The sequence below is a fragment of the Gallus gallus genome, chromosome 2, assembly GCF_016699485.2.
Source record: "Gallus gallus isolate bGalGal1 chromosome 2, bGalGal1.mat.broiler.GRCg7b, whole genome shotgun sequence".
In the NCBI taxonomy this organism is placed as follows: Eukaryota; Metazoa; Chordata; class Aves; order Galliformes; family Phasianidae; genus Gallus; species Gallus gallus.
In genome coordinates, this window is record NC_052533.1 from 14,135,617 (window position 1) to 14,154,397 (window position 18,781).

Sequence of the window (18,781 nt, forward strand, 5' to 3'; positions counted from 1 at the left end):
GCGGAAGGAACGTTTGTGGCAGACTGCACATCTGACTCTGTGGAGGCGGGTGGGGAGGGAGATCGGTGACTACAGCCAAACCCTTCTCCTCCTCCCTCCTTGGCTCCCTTGTCATCTCTGAGCTATCTGTCCTCCCTTCCCCCTTCTTTTCCTAGCTCCTGTTTAATTACTGACATGGCTGTCTTTCCCGACAAGAGAGTTGTTTTGATTTGTATTAGATAAAACACTTTATTGTTGCGAGGGCATAGGAGCAATGTGAGGGGATGTTGTCAGTCTGTTTTGAAGAGCAGACCTTGGAAACAAAGTACTGTCTTTGCACCCTTTTGTTGGGTTTTTTTAACCAGTAAAAACCTTTTAAATCATTAATTGAGATGTATCTTTCCACTCAAACACCTTACAGAGTATTTTTGAATGGTTCTCCCATCAGGTAAATACAAGGGTTCTGGTAAAATAGAGAATGGGGTGACTTGTTATGAGTATATGATGTTTAGGTTAAAGACAATAAGCCTCCTTATATAGAAGAGTTGATAGCAATTTACTCATGAATTTCAGGCTTTTGAATACAATGGAATGTGGAGGAATGGCATACTTACATGATTATGTTCTTTCTTTTTTTCAAATGTGAGACTGTTCGCTTATCTTAAAGCTGCCCAAAAGATGAATTGCTGAATACAGTCACATTTGAGCTTTTTGAACTGATGCCTAAATTGAAAACAGTGCTGTTGAATGGTGGAAGTGGTGAGGTATTCTGGGTACTCACCCATACGGTCTGTATCCCTTTGTCTGCCCCCCAGATATTTCGTGTAGCAATCATAGTGCATTGGTTATTTCTGTGATGATTAAGACAACAGATCTCTACCTGCCTGTATTTTCTTATTTCTTTGTGAGTGGGATGTAACCCCTGTGAAGAGTTTGACACCTTCAACTTTCTTTTTCATTGCCTTTTAAACTAATATTGGATTGCAGACGAGAGCAGGGCTATGTGTTACATGAGAGAACAGCTTATTGAAGATCACTTGCTATTAGTGGAGCTTTTGGCAGTAGATTATTCGAAATGAACATGTAATTCACAATTCACGTGCATTGCTGACAGAAAGCTGCTGGCCCACATAAGTGAAAGAAACAAGGTATGTTCTTAGAACAACTTCTAATTGTTATTTTGCTAGTGTGCAAGAAAGCACTGTTTAATTACAAGTACAAATAAAAACTCTTGATGCCTAGGTTGCAACTTCAAGCATGAATCACAGACAGCAGTGGGAAGCTGAAAAGACTGTATTCCTTCAGTGTTTTTTCTTAATATTTTTGTCTCCTGTGAGGTGGTGGATGATTGAAAAGTTCTTCAGGTGTTGCTGTGATGATTTAACAGAAAGCAAATATTCTAGCTTAGCGATGTGTGAAGGAGAATTATACTTCGTGGCTGCATATCAGTTGTTTAAAACACCTCACTCATCTCTTGTTTGTCTTTTGTTCTAGAACTCAAGGACCATTTTTATGCCAGCAGCACTTTGCTTTTTAGAAGAAAAAGTAAACCAAAGTATTGCTGAAACTCTTTTTGCAGAACTTCTCTTTTCAAGCTGGAAATTGAGTTTTCAGTAACTTGTGTGTGTGTGCGATTAGCACTCCTTCCATAACAGTATATAACTGGTGCAGTCCAAGTATCAGCATGAATAGTCTTTACTATATTTGCCCAGAAATAAGAAAAGTAAGGCAGAAAGTGCAGAGATTCACTGGCTGTTGTGTATCAGCTACAGCTGTGTGTGCACAGAGCTAAGAAGAGCACGCTCTGCTAGGTGTGTTCAAGCAGTAATACCTTTGCTTAGTAATAGGAAGAACTGAGTCAGGCTGTTGTCTTCATACTTTCCAGAGATTGTTCAGTGAGGCTTTTTTAACATGTTTTGTGCCGGTAGGAAGAATATTATTTATTACAGATGCAAAAATGAAAGGCAGAGGGTGAGTGCTTTACTTCTTGCTTCACCCTCTTGTAAGTTAAGCATGGATAGCTATGATGTTGTTTTAGCAGTCCATTCTAGCAAGTGGAGGATGATAGCTGGTCTTTAACTGCAGAACTCTGTACTTGAACATAAACCCTGTGTTAACATTCACTTCAGCTAGCAATGAATTATGTTGGCAGAAGTGCTTTGTAGGGGCCACGGAGGTGCTTGCGGAGTTCTTGCTGTGGGACAGCATCTGTCCAGTGCAGCAGTTATGGGAGCTTAAGTTATCCTGTGGCTGATAACTGCCAGAAGAAATGCTAGGCAAGGAATGAATGTGAATGTTGAATTCCCTCTCTTTGGAGAGAAGTCAGCGTTCTGCTTGTTTACTTGACATTTCTGGTATCACTTACAGGTCATGTTAATTTCTTAATTGGGTTTTAGTAAGACTTGCTGAACATTTCTGGAGTATGTTAAAGCAGCCTCGTATTACAGAAGTGATACTGCCACGACTGCAGGCACCTCGTGTTAGTGCTGCTTGGGCCTCTTGTGTGTTCATGGCCTTCATGTCATCTGATCGTTAACTCCTCGGGGAAGAAAAGACATCCAGTGTAGGAAAAAATATCCGACACTTTAATCTTTCATGACTAATCCCTTAAAGATAATGACCAGACTTTCTGGGGCGAGTTAATCTAGGTAATGCTATTTTGGCTTTGTTTACAGCAAAAAGTACACTATTAAAGAAGGTTAGTGATAAGATATAGTATTGCAGTAGTCGATGGTGTGAAACAGTATTAAGTATAACTTATGTTCTTAAAGCATGACTATCTTGGAACCTGCTCAGTTAAACCTACTCGGTTCAGTACTGATTTACTGCTGATGGTGTGGGTTTTTCATGGATTTTATAAAGAAACATACTGCAGTCTGGGAGGGGAGGGAAGTACGCAGTCGGGTTTTTGAGTGCTTTGAAGTCGTGTTCTACATTCTTTTGGAGAACTATAATGCTGAGAACGTGTAAACAAATATACCACTCTTCACCCCCAAAATGGGAAGTAACAAGTGGTCTAAGCAGTGTCATTAATAAGGATTCTTGTGGTTGGAATTACTACATTTTGTACTTACAGTGGTAGCAGTTGTTGAGGGGAATTGATTTTGTTTATTTATACAGTGAAAGCTGCCAGGCATGTGACAAATTCCAATTAAAGGCAATATTGCCTGAGTGAAGTCCTTGCAGTTTGGCTCTCTGCTCTTACTAATCTATGGCAGTTGTCATATGTGCTAGTCTTCAAATCAACGTTTGTAAAGCAAAAAAAAAAAAAGTAATTATATAACATGCTTTATCTCTCTTCTTTTACGAAAGCACCTAAATGGCTATTTGGGAGTAAACAATCCAGAAGTATTCCATGTCTAGGGATTTACTACTGAATTAATAAACGTGATTTTCCCTTTACACAGTTAAAGAAGAATAGTGTAGTTCAGATAGCCTTTGCTTGCCAGAAAAGTAGGTAAGAAAAAACCACCCTTCTTCTAAACAGCATTTAAAAACTTGCAGGAGAGCTTTCCCAGGGTGTGCTGCAGGTATCTGTAGACTGCATTGTAGCTGCAGACTAACCCAGGTTCTGCCTGCTGTGCCTTCTGAACAATGTGTCCTCCTGTACTGGAAACCAGGCTGGATTGATTGATTTTAGCTGGATTTCTTTGAGGGGAATAAAGATTTGCTTTTAGATGGTGGAAATGTTCTGTAGTAGTATATAAGTAGACAATAGAGTAAGTGTAGATATTCAAATACACATAGTATGCAAAATGTTTGCACTTCAATATACTTTCCTGTTCTCATAGCTGTCAGTGCTGTGTTGGGAACAGCAAGATGAGATACATTGTGAACCTGTGTGGAAACAGTGAATGTTGTTAACAGTTACTGCATAAACTGTCAGAAGATACTGACCACAAATGTTTCCTAATGTAAAATAAATTATTTGAAATTTTAGGTAGTAGTAATTTCATTGGAATAATTATTTAAATATTTTCTGGAGCAGTAATTCAGAGAAGAGTTAAAATGTTACAGGCTTGCTAATGTTGCACTGATTATGTGCAGTAATTGTAGAATCACAGAATGGTTTGGAAGGGACCTTTCCAGACCATCTATTCTGACTCCCTCCCATGGGCAAGGGCATGTTTCACTAGACTGGGCTGCCCACAGCTGCATCCAGCCTGACTTCCAGTGGTGGGGCATCCACAACTTCTTGGGGAAACCAGTTCCAGTGCTCCACCAACCTTGTGAAGAATTTTTCTTCTATCTTCTCCCTGTTTAAAGCTGTCACCCCTTGTGCTGTCACTACACACCCTGGTAAAGAGTCTCTCCCTGACTTTTTTTTATGAGACCCATCCTAGTACTGAAAGGCTGCAGTGTGGTTTCCTCAGAGCCTTTTCTTCTCCAGGCTGGACAGTCCCAGCTCCCTCAGCATTTCCTTGTAGGAGAGGTGCTGCAGCCCTCTGAGCATCCTCATGGCCTCCTCTGGACCTGCTTCTACAGCTCCACGTCTTTCTTGTGTTGGGGCCCCAGGACTGGATGCAGTGCTGCAGGTGGGATCTCACAAGGCTGGAGTAGAGAGATGGAATTGCCCTCCCTTGACCTGCTGGTTGTACTTGTCTTTATGCAGCCCAGCATACGTATAAGTCAGTGAAGTGCTTTCTGGGTTGCAAGCACACATTACTGGCCCATATCCTATTTTTCATCCTCTGTCCCTGGATCCTTTTCTGCAGGGCCTCTCAGTCTGGACAGATACTGGGGATTGCCCCAGCCCAGGTGCAGGACCTTGCACTTGGCCTTATGAGCTTAACATGTTTCACACGGATCTACATCTGAAGCCTGGCAGTGTCTGCCTGAGTGGCATCCCTTCCCACTTGTGTATCGGCTGCACCTTCCTCTTGGACATTCACTTTGCTCTCTGGATTTTTGCAGTGTGTACGGGTAAACATGGTCCTCCATGGGTATTATTATGGATAACAGGTGTTATTTCAGTGTGTACAAATATGCAGACAAACTTGAGCATGAAATAAATATGCCTCATGTTTGCTATGTGGATGGCTTGCAGTGTGTAGTGTAGCTGCCTGGTAATGGTGAGGATGGAGGCTTTTTGAAGTTGAAGATCTTACTGAGAAAGAGAACTTAACCATGAGTGTTTTCTGTGGTGACTTGGACTTCTTACATAACAAGTTCTCAGCCTTCATTTTCTTACCTTGGGGATACTTGGACTTGCTTGTTTGTCTTCTGGTGTACATAGAGACCTCAGTTCCACCTATAGAGCATATGAGTTTGAGGTGTATTTGAAGCTAGAATGAGTAATTGAGAAAGCCTGTGATTTCCCTACTGTGAAACAAATGTTCTGGCAGACTTCAGCACCTTAGGGATAGTTTCTGCCTACCGAGTCTTGTGGTTTCTTGAGCATATTTACACAGTGACCTGTGTAATTATTTTCTTTTTTCCAAGAGGGAGCTGAATTTCAAGCCCTCTAAGCAGAGGGATGTGCTATGCCTTGGCTCTGAAAAGCTTTGTTTGGTGTTACACTAGATGTTATTAAAAGGCAAATGGAAGGTCAGGCTAGGAAAGGGAATGTGGTGAGTGGGTGGGTAAAAGGTGGAAGCTAGTCTTGTTCTGCTGCCAGGAAGGCAGTCCCACAATATCCTTGGGGGAGGGGAAGGATGATAATGAATTAAACGTATTACAAATGGAGCACTGAACAGTTGCAGTAAGTTTAGTGGTAGAAACTGACTTAAGGCCCTTGTAAACCTGAGCTGCCTGCAAAGATAATAAATCAAGCTCCAAAAGTGCTAGGAAAATTTCAGCTTAATGAGATGAGCATAACAACTCCTATCTTTATGGATTGTCAGCTTTTTACAGCTGTTAGCAGATCTCACATTCTTTTCCAAAAGCTGTGTCCGAGCTTCCTCTTTCAGTGTTTTCCTGAAGAAATCTCTGGAAGGTTCCCTTCCTCCAAAGTGGCCTTTTCCTTCTGTTTACAGAGCCTTATTGTAGGGATGTCATGCATGGGGAAATGTTTCTTGTGCTGACAGTAGGTGACCTGGATGTTTCCTTTGGTTTGAGGTTTTCGACAAATATTATGAAGGCGTATTGTGTGTGATGTAGTCTAAGTTGTTTTTAATAATATGGGTTTACCAAAGCGGTGGAGAAGAATAAAGTGTTCTCAGGTGTACAGGTGCTGGGCACTGGTTTACGCTGTAGATGAAGTAAGTAGAGGTCACGTAACAGAGTAGTTATGGAAAACTGTTTGGGTTGCACTTAAAAACCAAATATATTTAATTTGAGGCCTTATTTGTAAGCAAACATGTAAAGATTTAGACACATACATAAGCTGATTTCCTCTCTGCGTCCTTCAAGTGCTTAAAATAAAAACATAAGGTCGGACCGAGACCGTGTAGGCTGCTTCTAAGCTGTGTGAACAAACACCTTTCAGTTGTGCTTCCTGGGTCGTCTTATTTTAATAGTTTTTCTGTTTGTTTTTACTCTGCAGTCCAAGCCATATATATTTGACCGTGTGTTCCAGTCAAACACATCCCAGGAGCAAGTATACAATGATTGTGCTAAAAAGATTGTCAAAGGTAAGGTCGAACAAACTCTTAATTGTCGACAAATAACTTATTTGTATGGGTTTTACTGTTGAAAACTGATACTTCTGTTGCTCCCTCTTACCTTCTAAATGTTTAATAACGGTCATCATGGTTCAGAGTATAAAATCATCCTCTGTTTGAGGTGATATGATGTCAATACTAAACCTGCTTCTCCAGTTGTTTGCAACATTTGATGACATTTACCTGTTAGTTTGTTTTTGTTTCAGATCTCTGCTAAAGGTTAAAACAGTTGGTTATAAATGAATAAAAGATAGGCTTCTGTCTGTTTGAAAACAACTCTTATGAGTAGGGTTTTTTTATTGGTGTCAGACGTCCTACAGTTACTTTTGTTTGTTTGGAGGAATGTAAGGTGAAAGAAAATGTGGGAAACCTGATGTTTGTTCTGTTTTGACTTTGCAATTATGAGTTATCTTATTTATATGCTCATCTGAGCGTACTGTCTCTCTAAACTTGAACTCTCAATTGCCTTTGTGGCTTCTGGGGATCAAGGAGTTTGGTAATTCCCTCAAAGTAAAATTGATTCGTTTCTTAAGGGGATCAGTACAAGTTCTAATTGACACAGCTTTTAAAACAACCTTATCAAAGCCTTCATAGGAATGTATAAATTATCAATAGTTGGAAGCAAGACCAGGTTAGTGAAGTGTTGAAGGTTTTTAGTAAATAGAAAAGTGAGTTGCTGTTACAAGTCCATGCTGCCACAGGTATTTCACTCTTCAAGAGTTAAGGAGTAATTGGGATTCGATCAGAAGTTTGTTCCTTAAAAAAGAGTTAAATAAGAGTTGTACGTAATCTTGTCCCTTTCCTCTTCGTCCTGCTTCTTCCATCTAAACATCTAATCTTTGTTTCTCTGGGTGGGTTTTCTGTTCTGTGGTAGATGATGACACTAAGGAGCTGTAGTGGTGATAGAGTTGGTTTATGGTTGTAATGGGAGGTAGACCTCACTGTTTGGAGTCTCTCATACTTGCTTGTGGAAAAGGAAGTTTGCAGAATGTGATTCCACATTAACTGACTTGGGAACAAACAAAACCACCATGCCCTTACCCTTCAACCTGAAATTTAGAATTGATTTGTTCGTGATTTAAAACGTAAGCTTATGGCCAAGGAGTAAGATGCTTGAAACTTGTAGCATAGCTCATTCTCTTAATAATGAGGTACTCCAGCTTTACTGTGAAGGCAGCAAATAGACAAATCATATTACATGCTATGTTAAATGGTCAAAGGCTGGCTGTTCAACATGGCAGTTATATTGATTTCCTTCTTATTACTGACTCTAAAGTTGTGTTTTGCTGGCTGAAGGAACAGCTACTTCTAATACTTATAATACAGCTTCTGAAAATGCAATCTATAGTGACTGCATTAAAAGTGGTAAGGAAGAACACTGCTGCCGTCCTCTCCGAGCACCTGGTATTGTACTGAACGGATTACTTGCTAAACATTTTAGGAATTGCTTGCATTCTATTTTATTTGACTTTTGTTTAGGAGAAGGAAATCAGTCCTAATAAAAATACTCTTTCCCTTTAGATGTACTTGAGGGATACAACGGTACAATATTTGCGTACGGGCAGACATCGTCTGGAAAGACGCACACTATGGAAGTAAGGCAACTTAAAATTATTGTCTTTTAATATCATTTTCATCTCTTTTCATCACAGTGGTGTTATATTCCTTGAGATGTTGACTTGTTTTCGTGAAATCATAGAATGGTTTAGGTTGGAAGGCATCTTTTAAATATCAGTAGTTCCAAGTACTCTGCAGTGGGCATGGACATCTTTCACAGATTAAGTTGCCCAAAGCCCCCATCCACCCTGAATTTGAACACTTACAGAAATGAAGCACCTGCATCTTTCATTTTCTTTTCCTTTCTATTACAAACTTTGGATACCCAAATGATTTTTCGGATGTAAGAATGGCAATTACTGTATTTACTCAGCTATCAAAAGCAGGATGGAGAACACAGTATTGTTCATGGTAGATCTCTCATCTTTCTGTGTGAGGTTTTTGAGGCTGTTCTTTTTGATTCCAGCAAGTGCTGGGCCTAAGTGGATGGTCAGGAGCTTCCTTTACAGATAAAAATAAGTGCATTTTACCCACCAACATTTTAAAGCTAGCTTGTCTGACTTTTTATTCTGCCTTCAAATACTTTGTGCTGTTGGATTTAGTATAAATGTTTTTTTCATTCCTTTTTCCAATAAGGGGAAGCTTCACGACCCAGATGGGATGGGGATTATTCCAAGAATAGTACAAGATATCTTTAATTATATTTACTCTATGGATGAAAATCTTGAGTTTCATATTAAGGTAACCTTTTCTTTATTTCCTATAGTTAGTTTATATTAAAAGTGAAAGTAGTCCGTTGCTGAATGGATATTCTATGTCTGTTATGAATTCTTGTGAATTGGAAAATATAAAGACAAGTTATTTCAGATGTAACTGGCTCTTCTCATAGGGTAATTACATTAACACTTCCGTCTTGTTTCCATTGAACATTGATGGTAGCTATCTTGGTAACTTGTGGCAGCGCTTTGTATTTTAGTTCGTCCTCAAGGCTGTGAACTAGATGTGGCAGTATGTGGGAGGTCAAGGTTATTGTGCTGGGTCCTTCTGAAGAGCTAAACGTTTTTGCTTTCTAATGCTATTTGTTTCACACTTCTAGGTGTCATATTTTGAAATATACTTGGATAAAATAAGGGACCTTTTGGATGGTAAGTCTCTTATTTACTTTGAGCATAGGAAGTAAACTGCTTGGTAGAGAGATGTATAGAACAAAAGCTTTAAGATAACACTGAGAGAAATGTGTTATGTTAATAAGTAACCCATCTCTGATACAGATACGTAAAAATGAGACAGCGTGTTGCTAATCTATATAATAAAGCTGTAACTGCAGTAGTGGTCGTTTGATGTATGTTCCATTTTTACTTGGATCTGTTGTGAATGTCTCATTCTGTGAAGAAATCATACATACCTTAGCTTTAGAACTTTTTCTCTTCTAGTTTCAAAGACCAATCTTTCTGTTCATGAAGACAAAAATAGAGTTCCCTATGTAAAGGTTAGTGTCATTTTGATATTGTTTTGATCTTTTGCTTCCATTTTACTCCATTTTCTTCTGGCTTATTGGTGTTTTATTTTGTTTTGGTATTACTTAAAAGGGTTGCACAGAGCGTTTTGTATGTAGTCCAGAAGAAGTTATGGATACTATAGATGAAGGAAAATCAAACCGACATGTAGCAGTTACAAGTAAGTACTATCCCTACCTGCTTTAGTGCTTTATCAGTTGTCTTCTTGACTTCTTAAAACATAGTGTAAGGCAAGGATGGTGAAGTAAATTCAGGTTGTTGAGAATGTTTAGTACAAGCAGTTGTGACGTGTCTTTAAGTACCAAGTCTTTCAATTTGTTTTTTTGTTAATGTTGTTAATTAGGCTTTGATTGGAAAGAGAAATTAAGCAATTAGTGAAGAGCTTTGAATCACTGGAGTTCTTCATTAGGAAGTAGTGAAGAATTCTGGTTTGTGGAGTTCGTTCCAGTTACCCTGTGAACCTATAAGTAAGCCACTGTGACTCATCTACAGTTTGGCCATTTTATTGTAGCCTGTAAGAAAAGCAGATCAGGTTATATTTTTCAGAAGTGCTGCAGGTGTAAGTAGCATCCCATTTTTTTGGGCCTGAGATGTGCAGATCGGTTGCAGGGATTCATGTCATAGGCCTCTGAATTCCCCCAAGGATTAGGAGTGGTGGGTGGGTGTGGATGTGTGTGTGTCTGTTTTGCCTTCATTTCAAAAACAGAGGAGGGAAGGTGAGATGCATGCAAAATATTATTTCTATTTTAAGTGACTCTCTGAAATCTTTGAGAACCAAATTGTTTGTGAATTTTGTCCAGATATTTATTTGAGAGAAAAAAACATACAGTTATAAAGAAAAATGTAAATATATTCTTTGATTAAGAATTGGGCATAAGAAAACGTTTCCAGTAAGAAAAGTCCTGCCCTTCTACTTTGGTGCTCTGAGGTAGTGAGGTTCTGAAGTAGGGACCGGACTAATAAACAGAAAAAGAGCAGAAAATTGGATAGAAGGATATTCTTTCATGTTGATCTATTTCTGTGGTGCTGGTTAGCTTTTAAGCCTGTGAGAGTTTTATAGATAAAAGGAAGAAGTAGGCAGACATTGTCATTCAGATTGCAGTCAGATCAGACTTTTGTTAATTCATTAAAATCACCTTTAAGATTTGACATGGATCTCTTTTACTGCTCACCTCTGCTATGAGACATGCAGAATAAGTATTGAAACCAGAAAGGATGGTGAGGAATTTTGGCTACCTACTTGACATTTGCACAAAAGGTTACAATGTGATGTGCTGTAAACAAACAACAAAAAAACTACTCTATTGGAATGTCAGTGTGCTTTCTTTTCTAATTTATGGTAGTAACAGAAGCACAAAGATGATTGAATCTTTAATTAGATGGTACTGCTGGTTTCTGCCTTTTAGTTTTACTGTGTCACAGTGATACAACTGTATAATGTTTCATTAGCTTCGCATCTTTCCTTTCTCTGTTATCGAGATACTGTTTAGCCAAGTAAGATAGGTTGTGCCATTATTTTTGACAAGTTGTGTATTTTTAATTGCAGATATGAATGAACACAGCTCTCGAAGTCATAGTATTTTTCTTATTAATGTAAAGCAAGAGAATACTCAAACAGAACAGAAGCTAAGTGGAAAACTCTATCTTGTGGACTTGGCAGGTAGCGAAAAGGTAATGTTACATTTTTTCTTCCAGCTTTGAAAAACAAAAATCATTCTTTACAATCAAACTTTTTACAGTAATATAATAATGACTGCTCAGTTCTTATCTGTGAAGTGCTTTAACTTTGATTTTGGATTGTGATTTCTCAATTCTAGTCTTTATTGGCTGTTAGATATTATCTCTAAACTGTTTTGCATTTCTGCAGTGAGGGTTTGTAAATATGGAGAAGGTTGGGAAGTAGGCTAGAGTTCAGTCTCAGTATCTGAGAGCAAAAAAAAAAAAAGGGTGTGTTGGCTAGCCAGGTGCTAGAATCAAGAGTCTATTTATGGATGTGGAATGTCTGTGTTTTCACTTGATAGTGGTACCTAGTTTCTTATTTTGAAGTACTGATTAACACTGTTAAAATGGCAGCTCAGCTTGCTGTGTCAGTGGCTTGAAGAAGAGAAGGAAACGTGTACCACAATGCTTATTCTATATTACTGTTATCCTTTTTACACACTGTAATTTACCCACTTTAAGACCCGGTATCCAAGTTTTGTATTAAATGTGGAAGGTGATTTTTCTGAAGTAATGTTTAGTAATTAATTGAAATACTTTAGGTTAGCAAAACTGGAGCAGAAGGTGCTGTGCTGGATGAGGCTAAGAACATCAACAAGTCTTTGTCTGCTCTTGGAAATGTCATCTCAGCTTTGGCTGAAAGCAGTGTAAGTGTTCTACCTTTTTTTTTTGTCCTTTTTTTGTACTTCAGTGTTAAGGGCTTTTATTTCTGTACAATATATTGTAGACAATTTCTTCATTGATCATAATGATTTGAACGTAATCTTTTAAACTAATCCAATTACATCAATACATTGCAATAACAAGGTTTTCTTGTACTGTGTTGTCATTGATAAATAATAAAGTTGGATTTAGTATTAAAGGACCTAAACAAACGGAAAGCTTTGTTGTACTCTAGAAGTTACCAAGCATAGAAGCAAGATTTTAGATCACTCCGTGCATGTTCAACTGGATGTTATGTTAATTCAAGTAGAATTTAATCTGTTTTCCTAATGAAGTCATACCTAAGGAAAGCATAGCTCTTCAACAATGTAAATTATATGGGGGGGGAAAAAAAACATGACCAACTCTTTATTCATTTTCTTGGTAGACTTATGTTCCGTATCGTGATAGCAAAATGACCAGAATCCTTCAGGATTCACTAGGGGGTAACTGTAGAACCACTATTGTTATTTGCTGTTCTCCATCTTCATACAACGAATCTGAAACTAAATCTACTCTTCTGTTTGGCCAAAGGTGAGTACGTGATTTAAATGATGAGAGAGAGACAAGAAAAAGAATTTCTAAGTGCTGTGTATGCACTACAGTTGCATGCCTAACAATGACTGATAAAACAAACCTTCTACAATAAACAAAGCAGTGAAGCTGTTCTTAAAAATATGTAGTTTGAGATTTTAATTTGATGCTGATTACAGAATTAAATGTCTCTTAATATTTTGCTATTGCTAAACACAGAAATAAAGGCAGAGTGAGAAATAAGTAACCCAGTCAGGATTCCTAAACCAAATTAATCAGAATGTTTGTGGTGTGGAATGATGACTGTGTTCTGCAGCAGTAGAATTCTACTTTGGTCTCCTTTTAGAATCTAGAAGATCCTTTCCTTGCAATATTTCTAGCATTCAGGTATGGGGAAGTGTCTTCAAACTGTAGATTCATTGTGTCTTGCTCTTGATGTCTTCAGGAGTTGTTCAAGTGACTATAGTTGGTGTGGTGTATAACTCAGCTTTCTGGGGTTGTTAAGTTTCTGCTGAAACCCTCAGATGTAGGAACTAAAGGCTAAGTAAATAGTATGTAATTCAGTAGGAAACAATGTGCATTTTGGTAGTAGTCAACTCCCAGTGAGGCTTTGCAGAAATGTGCAGGAGTCATGGCAGCGGCAGGAATGGGTTTCTGTCTACCAATAAGCATTTTTTTTTCCGGTTTTGATCTTTTGGAGGGGATAATTCTTGGTAGGAAGTTGTACATGAGTTACTGATGTAAGCCAGGTTCATCGCTAATGCAACGACTAGATGTTAACTTCATCAAGGTGTATTAGTCCTTGATATTTTGTCTTTGGAGTTAATGCATTTGGATGAGATGTGCTTGCCTGAATGTATCACTTGAAATAAATGCATCTGTATGTTATAGCTCATACTCCTCTTTGGTTAATGCAGATCTAGTCACTGGACTTGGGAGTTGTTCCTTAAGCTAGGTGATTCACATCCTGAAAGTATTATGCTGTCCACTAGAGAAATGTTTGTTGGATATGGTAAATATTAGTCTTTGTTCAAAGCTGTACGCCATCCCAATTCAAGTGAAAGTATACAGCCGTTTCTTTCCAACTCAACTGGCTTGAGATTTTTTTCAGTCTTCTCCATACCTGTTACATTACTGAGTCAATTAACAATTGTATCAATCTAATAGAACAAATAATAAATGGACAGAGTGTAGCGATGAGCTTTTGGAAGAGGTGGGAGTTGTTTACACTTCCAATATTATTTTCTTTTTTAAAAAATAGAGTCTGTTTCAGAGGTTTTTCTTTCTGTGTAGAGCAAAGACCATTAAGAACACAGTCTGTGTCAATGTTGAGCTCACGGCAGAACAGTGGAAGAAAAAGTATGAGAAAGAAAAAGAGAAAAACAAGACACTGCGTAACACCATACAGTGGCTGGAAAATGAACTCAACAGATGGCGGAATGGTGAGAAGCAGTTTTCTTTGTTATGCAGACTTCAGACAAGGAGATGCTGAATCGCTCTTCAGGATTCTTATAATAATGAAGGACACTGTGCCAAACAGTAAAAAGAATATTAATGCTGTGATACTAGGCTGTTGTTGAAGCTTACTGGTTTTCATTGGAATTGGAACAACTTTAGTAGTCACTTACTGGCAAAAATATCTTCGAGTGTGTTGGTGTTAGGTTCTTCAGTGTCTCATTTACTAACAGAACTAGATTGAGGTGCATTCTAAACGTCTTATAGGGAAGTGAAGATTGATACTAACTATAATTGCAGAAACTGTGCAAAAATTTCAAATTCAAATCAGTTTTGTTAGACTTTGTCCTCATTTATAGCTCAAGCACTTCTACAGGCAAGGAAAAGAAATTGCTAACGGTACAGAATGTGTGCCTGTTCTCTCTGAGTGACTGAATTCTTTTGCACTGACACAACTGGCAAAATGCAAGATAAATACAAAACTGTAAACTTAAATCTTTAGATATAGATGTATTCTGGAGTTTTCAGTCCTAGAACATGATTTTGCCATCATAAAGTGATAGATCATACGAATCAGACAATTTGTACACCACATTCTAGTGTAAATCTGAAGAAAAAAATGAGTGGCCTCACTTAAATAACTCCTATCCCACCCAACTTATTTTTCCTCCTCCCTGTCTTATGTAGTGACCACACCTGGAATGTTGAGTGTAATTCTTCCAGAATATTCGCACACCATACAGGAATGTTGGAAAGAGCCCTTAGCATTCAGTGGCTGTATAAAATGATTTGTAATAAGGCAACAAGGAGTTGACTTTGAATTTACCAGAAAAGTGCCTAAATTTGTATGTGGTACCTTTTTTTAAACGTGAGGATAGTAAAGTGTTCTCAGGAAGGTGTTGATGAACATAGAAACATAAAAGTATAACTGTGGAGCTGTTTTTAAATAAGCAAATCAGTTTAGCAGTAAATATGGCTACCTGTCACAACAGACTGCCAAAGGGGGGAAGAAGGGCGGGGGAGGGGCTCTGTCTTTAGTGCAAATAATTAGGTGCTGTTGTGGAAGATATTTTAATGTAAGATTTAGAGCCTACAGTAGAGTAACTGGGTGGAATGTTCAGTGGTAAGCAGGAGGTAGTCTAGATGATGGAGTAGTCATTTTTGCTTTGGAAGCTATGAACTCGATTGCTTGTTAACCATGGAGCTGTACTGTAATTAGGGAATAGATAACATTTGGTGGAAGATGCTCCATGACCAACTCTGCTAAAAGTACTTCATAAGTGTATTCCGTTATTTAAGGGGAGACTGTACCTGTTGATGAGCAGTTTGACAAGGAGAAGGCCAACTTAGAAGCTTTTGCGGTGGACAAGGATATTACTGTTATTAATGATAAACCAGCTACCACGATTGGAGTAACTGGCAATTTCACTGATGCTGAGAGAAGAAAATGTGAGGAAGAAATTGCCAAATTATACAAACAACTGGATGACAAGGTATGTCTTTTTATTTAACAGAGGACTTCTTTGAAATAGATCTTGAAGTGCATTATGTAGTACTTAACTTGCCAGTCTTCATTTGTTACTACAGCTTGTTTAAGCTTTTCCCAGAAACACCTACTCTAACTATAGATTCCTGATTAGATGATATTAAAATCACCTTATTCCATCCAAAATGAGCATCCTTTCTTAGTTGCTCTTGCCCCTTGGCTGAAACTACGAAAAATTGTACTGGATGCAAAGGTACATTGTGTGGTGAGGTGCGAGAGAGAAAAATCAAGGGAGGAAAAGCTGATGATAATCTCAACTAGCTACCATTCCTAGCTGGTTGGTTGAATTAATTCTGCACCAGGTGGAAAATAATAAGTAGGCAGAAAAAAGTTAACTGGAAGGAAAAACTGCTGTTTTCAAGTAAAATATGCGTGCATTGAACATAAAACTGAAACAGTTGTACTAAGTTTGGAGAAGAAAAAGCTTCTCATTAAATCTGAATTGTTTCTGGAAGTTTAAAATAGATTGAGGAACATTTGTAAAAGCACAGTTAAAAAAAGTTGTCTTTGGAGCACAGTGTTGTATACATCTGTTGTGTGTAAATGTTTTTATTTTTTTGCTTTTACTGCTTTGAGTTGTCCCGTCATCTTAGAACATGGAAAGATTATGTGCCTGCTGCTGCCTTCTCTTAGATTGTTTGTGAAGCTGGTATTTGTCAGTTTATTGAACACAGTTTTTCTTCAACTGTAGGATGAAGAAATTAATCAGCAGAGCCAGCTGGTAGAAAAACTGAAAACACAAATGTTGGATCAGGAAGAGGTGACTTTCACTTTTGTACATTCTCTTTGCTTTTCTTTGACTCTGAGATATTTCTAATGTCCCATGTCCTATGCAAAGACAGAGGCTGTTGTCTTCTTTGTACGAAATTAGCAGTTTGTCAAAACTGAAGATACTTTGATTTACTGTAACAAATCTTCTTTTACTGTTTACTTCAGTTGGTATTGCTGTACTGGCAGAGAAGTTGGGCAGGGGGTATGTGTGGAGTATTATGGCCCTTAATAGAAAGGGAGATCTTCATTGTTTCAGGATGTACTTACTGAAATATTCAAAATATCAATGACAACGTGTGAATACAGGTGTAACTTAATTACATGGGTAGACAGCTATCAATTTCATTTAACAAAGATATTGGAGCAAATGACAAATGCTTTTTATTTATTTTTAAAGTAAAAAAAAAAAAAAACCAAAACTTGATGTATTGGCCAAGAAGGAAATGAGCTGAGAATGCAGAAGGTTGGAGCTGTTATTTACTCTTTACTTAAATCTGTCTCTTTTCCAACTCTTCCTTTTGTGTAGCTGTTCTACAGCAGCAAACTGTGTTGAAGTGTTGAAAGTTAAATCCCTAGTTTGTTGACAGTTTTAGACTCATGAGAAGCATTCAGAAACTCTTTTGAGGACTTGCAGTATTTTATGTGCATTTTCGTTAGCTAACCTTAAGTGCCTTAGTCTGTAATCATTTCCATCTTGCAAAGACTATATAAGTTGAAGAATTCTGGATATAGATATATCTCATTGTCCCTCTACTTTGTTCTTAATTTGTTATGCTAGGCACTATAAAAAAAAAAGTAGGTACAGGCAGTTTCAGTGGATAAAAACATTAAGATTTCACTTATTAATGCATTTTTCTTGTTAACGATTTGTTATTAATATAAATAAATCTGTATCAATGTTGTAGCTGCTAGCATCAACTAGACGGGACCAAGACAATCTGCAAGCTGAATTGAATCGCCTTCAGGCTGAAAATGATGCCTCTAAAGAGGAAGTGAAAGAGGTGCTACAAGCTCTTGAAGAGTTAGCTGTCAATTATGATCAGAAGTCTCAGGAAGTAGAAGATAAGGCGAAGGAATATGAACTGCTTAGTGATGAACTCAATCAAAAATCGGTACGAAAATGGATCCAATTACTGAGAATCTTCAACATATAAATTTTCTTGCCTCAGCTGTTTATCTTTCTTGAAGTCAAAGGTTTTTCTCAAGGAGAAAATGACAGTTTTTAAACAAGTCTACAACTTGTTCAATACCAGAACACTCCTCATTTGATTACTTAAAGGGCTGATACGTTCTCTATATGGCTCTTTCTTTCTCCCCTTTTTCTCTCATGTACGAAAATATGGTAGTTCCTTCATGGTAGATATATCCTGAAAGGTTTCTTCCTGTGTCAATATTTGTCTATATGTTTGGTGAAACTGTCTGTGGAAACTGTGTTAGTCTTCTCAGTAGCTTTCAGAGATTACTGCACAGTTTTGATACTGATGTGTGTTGACAGAACCGAGAGATGGATATAGAAGTAAAATGAAGACGTCATTCTCAATCTATCGCAGCAAACCCGTGCAGTAATTATCCTTTGGCACCACTGGAATGTTTCTGCTGTAAAACGTCAGACTTGTCTGACTGGTAAACAAAGAGCAGACAAGTTTTGAGCATACAGGCTGCTGAATTGCAGCTGCTACAACCACAGCAGTTCAGACTAACTGCAGATCTGCTCTGGAGTAATAGTTGTGCTCACAGACTCCCAGAACTGAGTGCCATGTTTTGATGTTGCAATATTATGTAATATAAAGAATAGTTCTAAAAATGTGTTTTGTTTATTAAAATGTAATTATTTTTACTGTAGGTTACTTTAGCTAGTATAGATGCAGAGCTTCAAAAACTTAAAGAAATGACTAACCATCAGAAGAAACGAGCAACGGAGATGATGGCCTCCTTACTAAAAGATCTTGCAGAAATAGGAATTGCAGTAGGAAATAATGATGTCAAGGTAAGAATTAGTCAATGCAATTTTTAGTGCCATGTATTGCGCACATACACTGTGGTTGGGTAAGGTGAGGTTTCATAGTACAGTAAAAATAACCACTTTGGGAAGCTTTATGTATTAGTAAATTCAGAACTAGGTTTTTTCTTGCTTTTTCTGTGATTTTACTGGGTCCCAAACAGAAATTGATTATGCGAAGAGGAGAGAGAGCAGGTGTGATGTTTGAAATAGTTTTCGTTCATACCGTTATTAGGACCATGACAAGTTTCAAAGGCATTGTCTTGGACCTACAGTGGCAGTAGGGAGGTTACTTACCTTAAAAATGGAGCATGCAACTGTAATTAAGTTTAATTTAGAAGATGACCGTAGGACAGACATTTAAGCAGTGCTGTAAATGACATATTACACTTGTATTGTA

The 18,781-nt window shown here is 37.9% G+C and overlaps 1 protein-coding gene across 3 annotated transcripts in view; it reads left to right on the forward strand.

The window, feature by feature from the left end:
* KIF5B (kinesin family member 5B) overlaps positions 1–18,781 on the forward strand; it is a 33,877-nt gene that overhangs the window by 1,793 nt on the left and 13,303 nt on the right. For all 3 annotated transcript variants that reach the window (XM_418574.8, XM_025148327.3, XM_004939171.5), the window contains exons 2-15: positions 6,464–6,551; positions 8,103–8,176; positions 8,775–8,879; positions 9,235–9,283; positions 9,572–9,627; positions 9,728–9,815; positions 11,202–11,326; positions 11,917–12,021; positions 12,465–12,610; positions 13,904–14,052; positions 15,365–15,558; positions 16,303–16,371; positions 17,288–17,494; positions 18,226–18,369. In XM_418574.8, coding sequence (XP_418574.1) covers positions 6,464–6,551; positions 8,103–8,176; positions 8,775–8,879; positions 9,235–9,283; positions 9,572–9,627; positions 9,728–9,815; positions 11,202–11,326; positions 11,917–12,021; positions 12,465–12,610; positions 13,904–14,052; positions 15,365–15,558; positions 16,303–16,371; positions 17,288–17,494; positions 18,226–18,369 — 1,599 coding nt within the window. The remainder of the gene's footprint in view (positions 1–6,463; positions 6,552–8,102; positions 8,177–8,774; positions 8,880–9,234; positions 9,284–9,571; positions 9,628–9,727; positions 9,816–11,201; positions 11,327–11,916; positions 12,022–12,464; positions 12,611–13,903; positions 14,053–15,364; positions 15,559–16,302; positions 16,372–17,287; positions 17,495–18,225; positions 18,370–18,781) is intronic.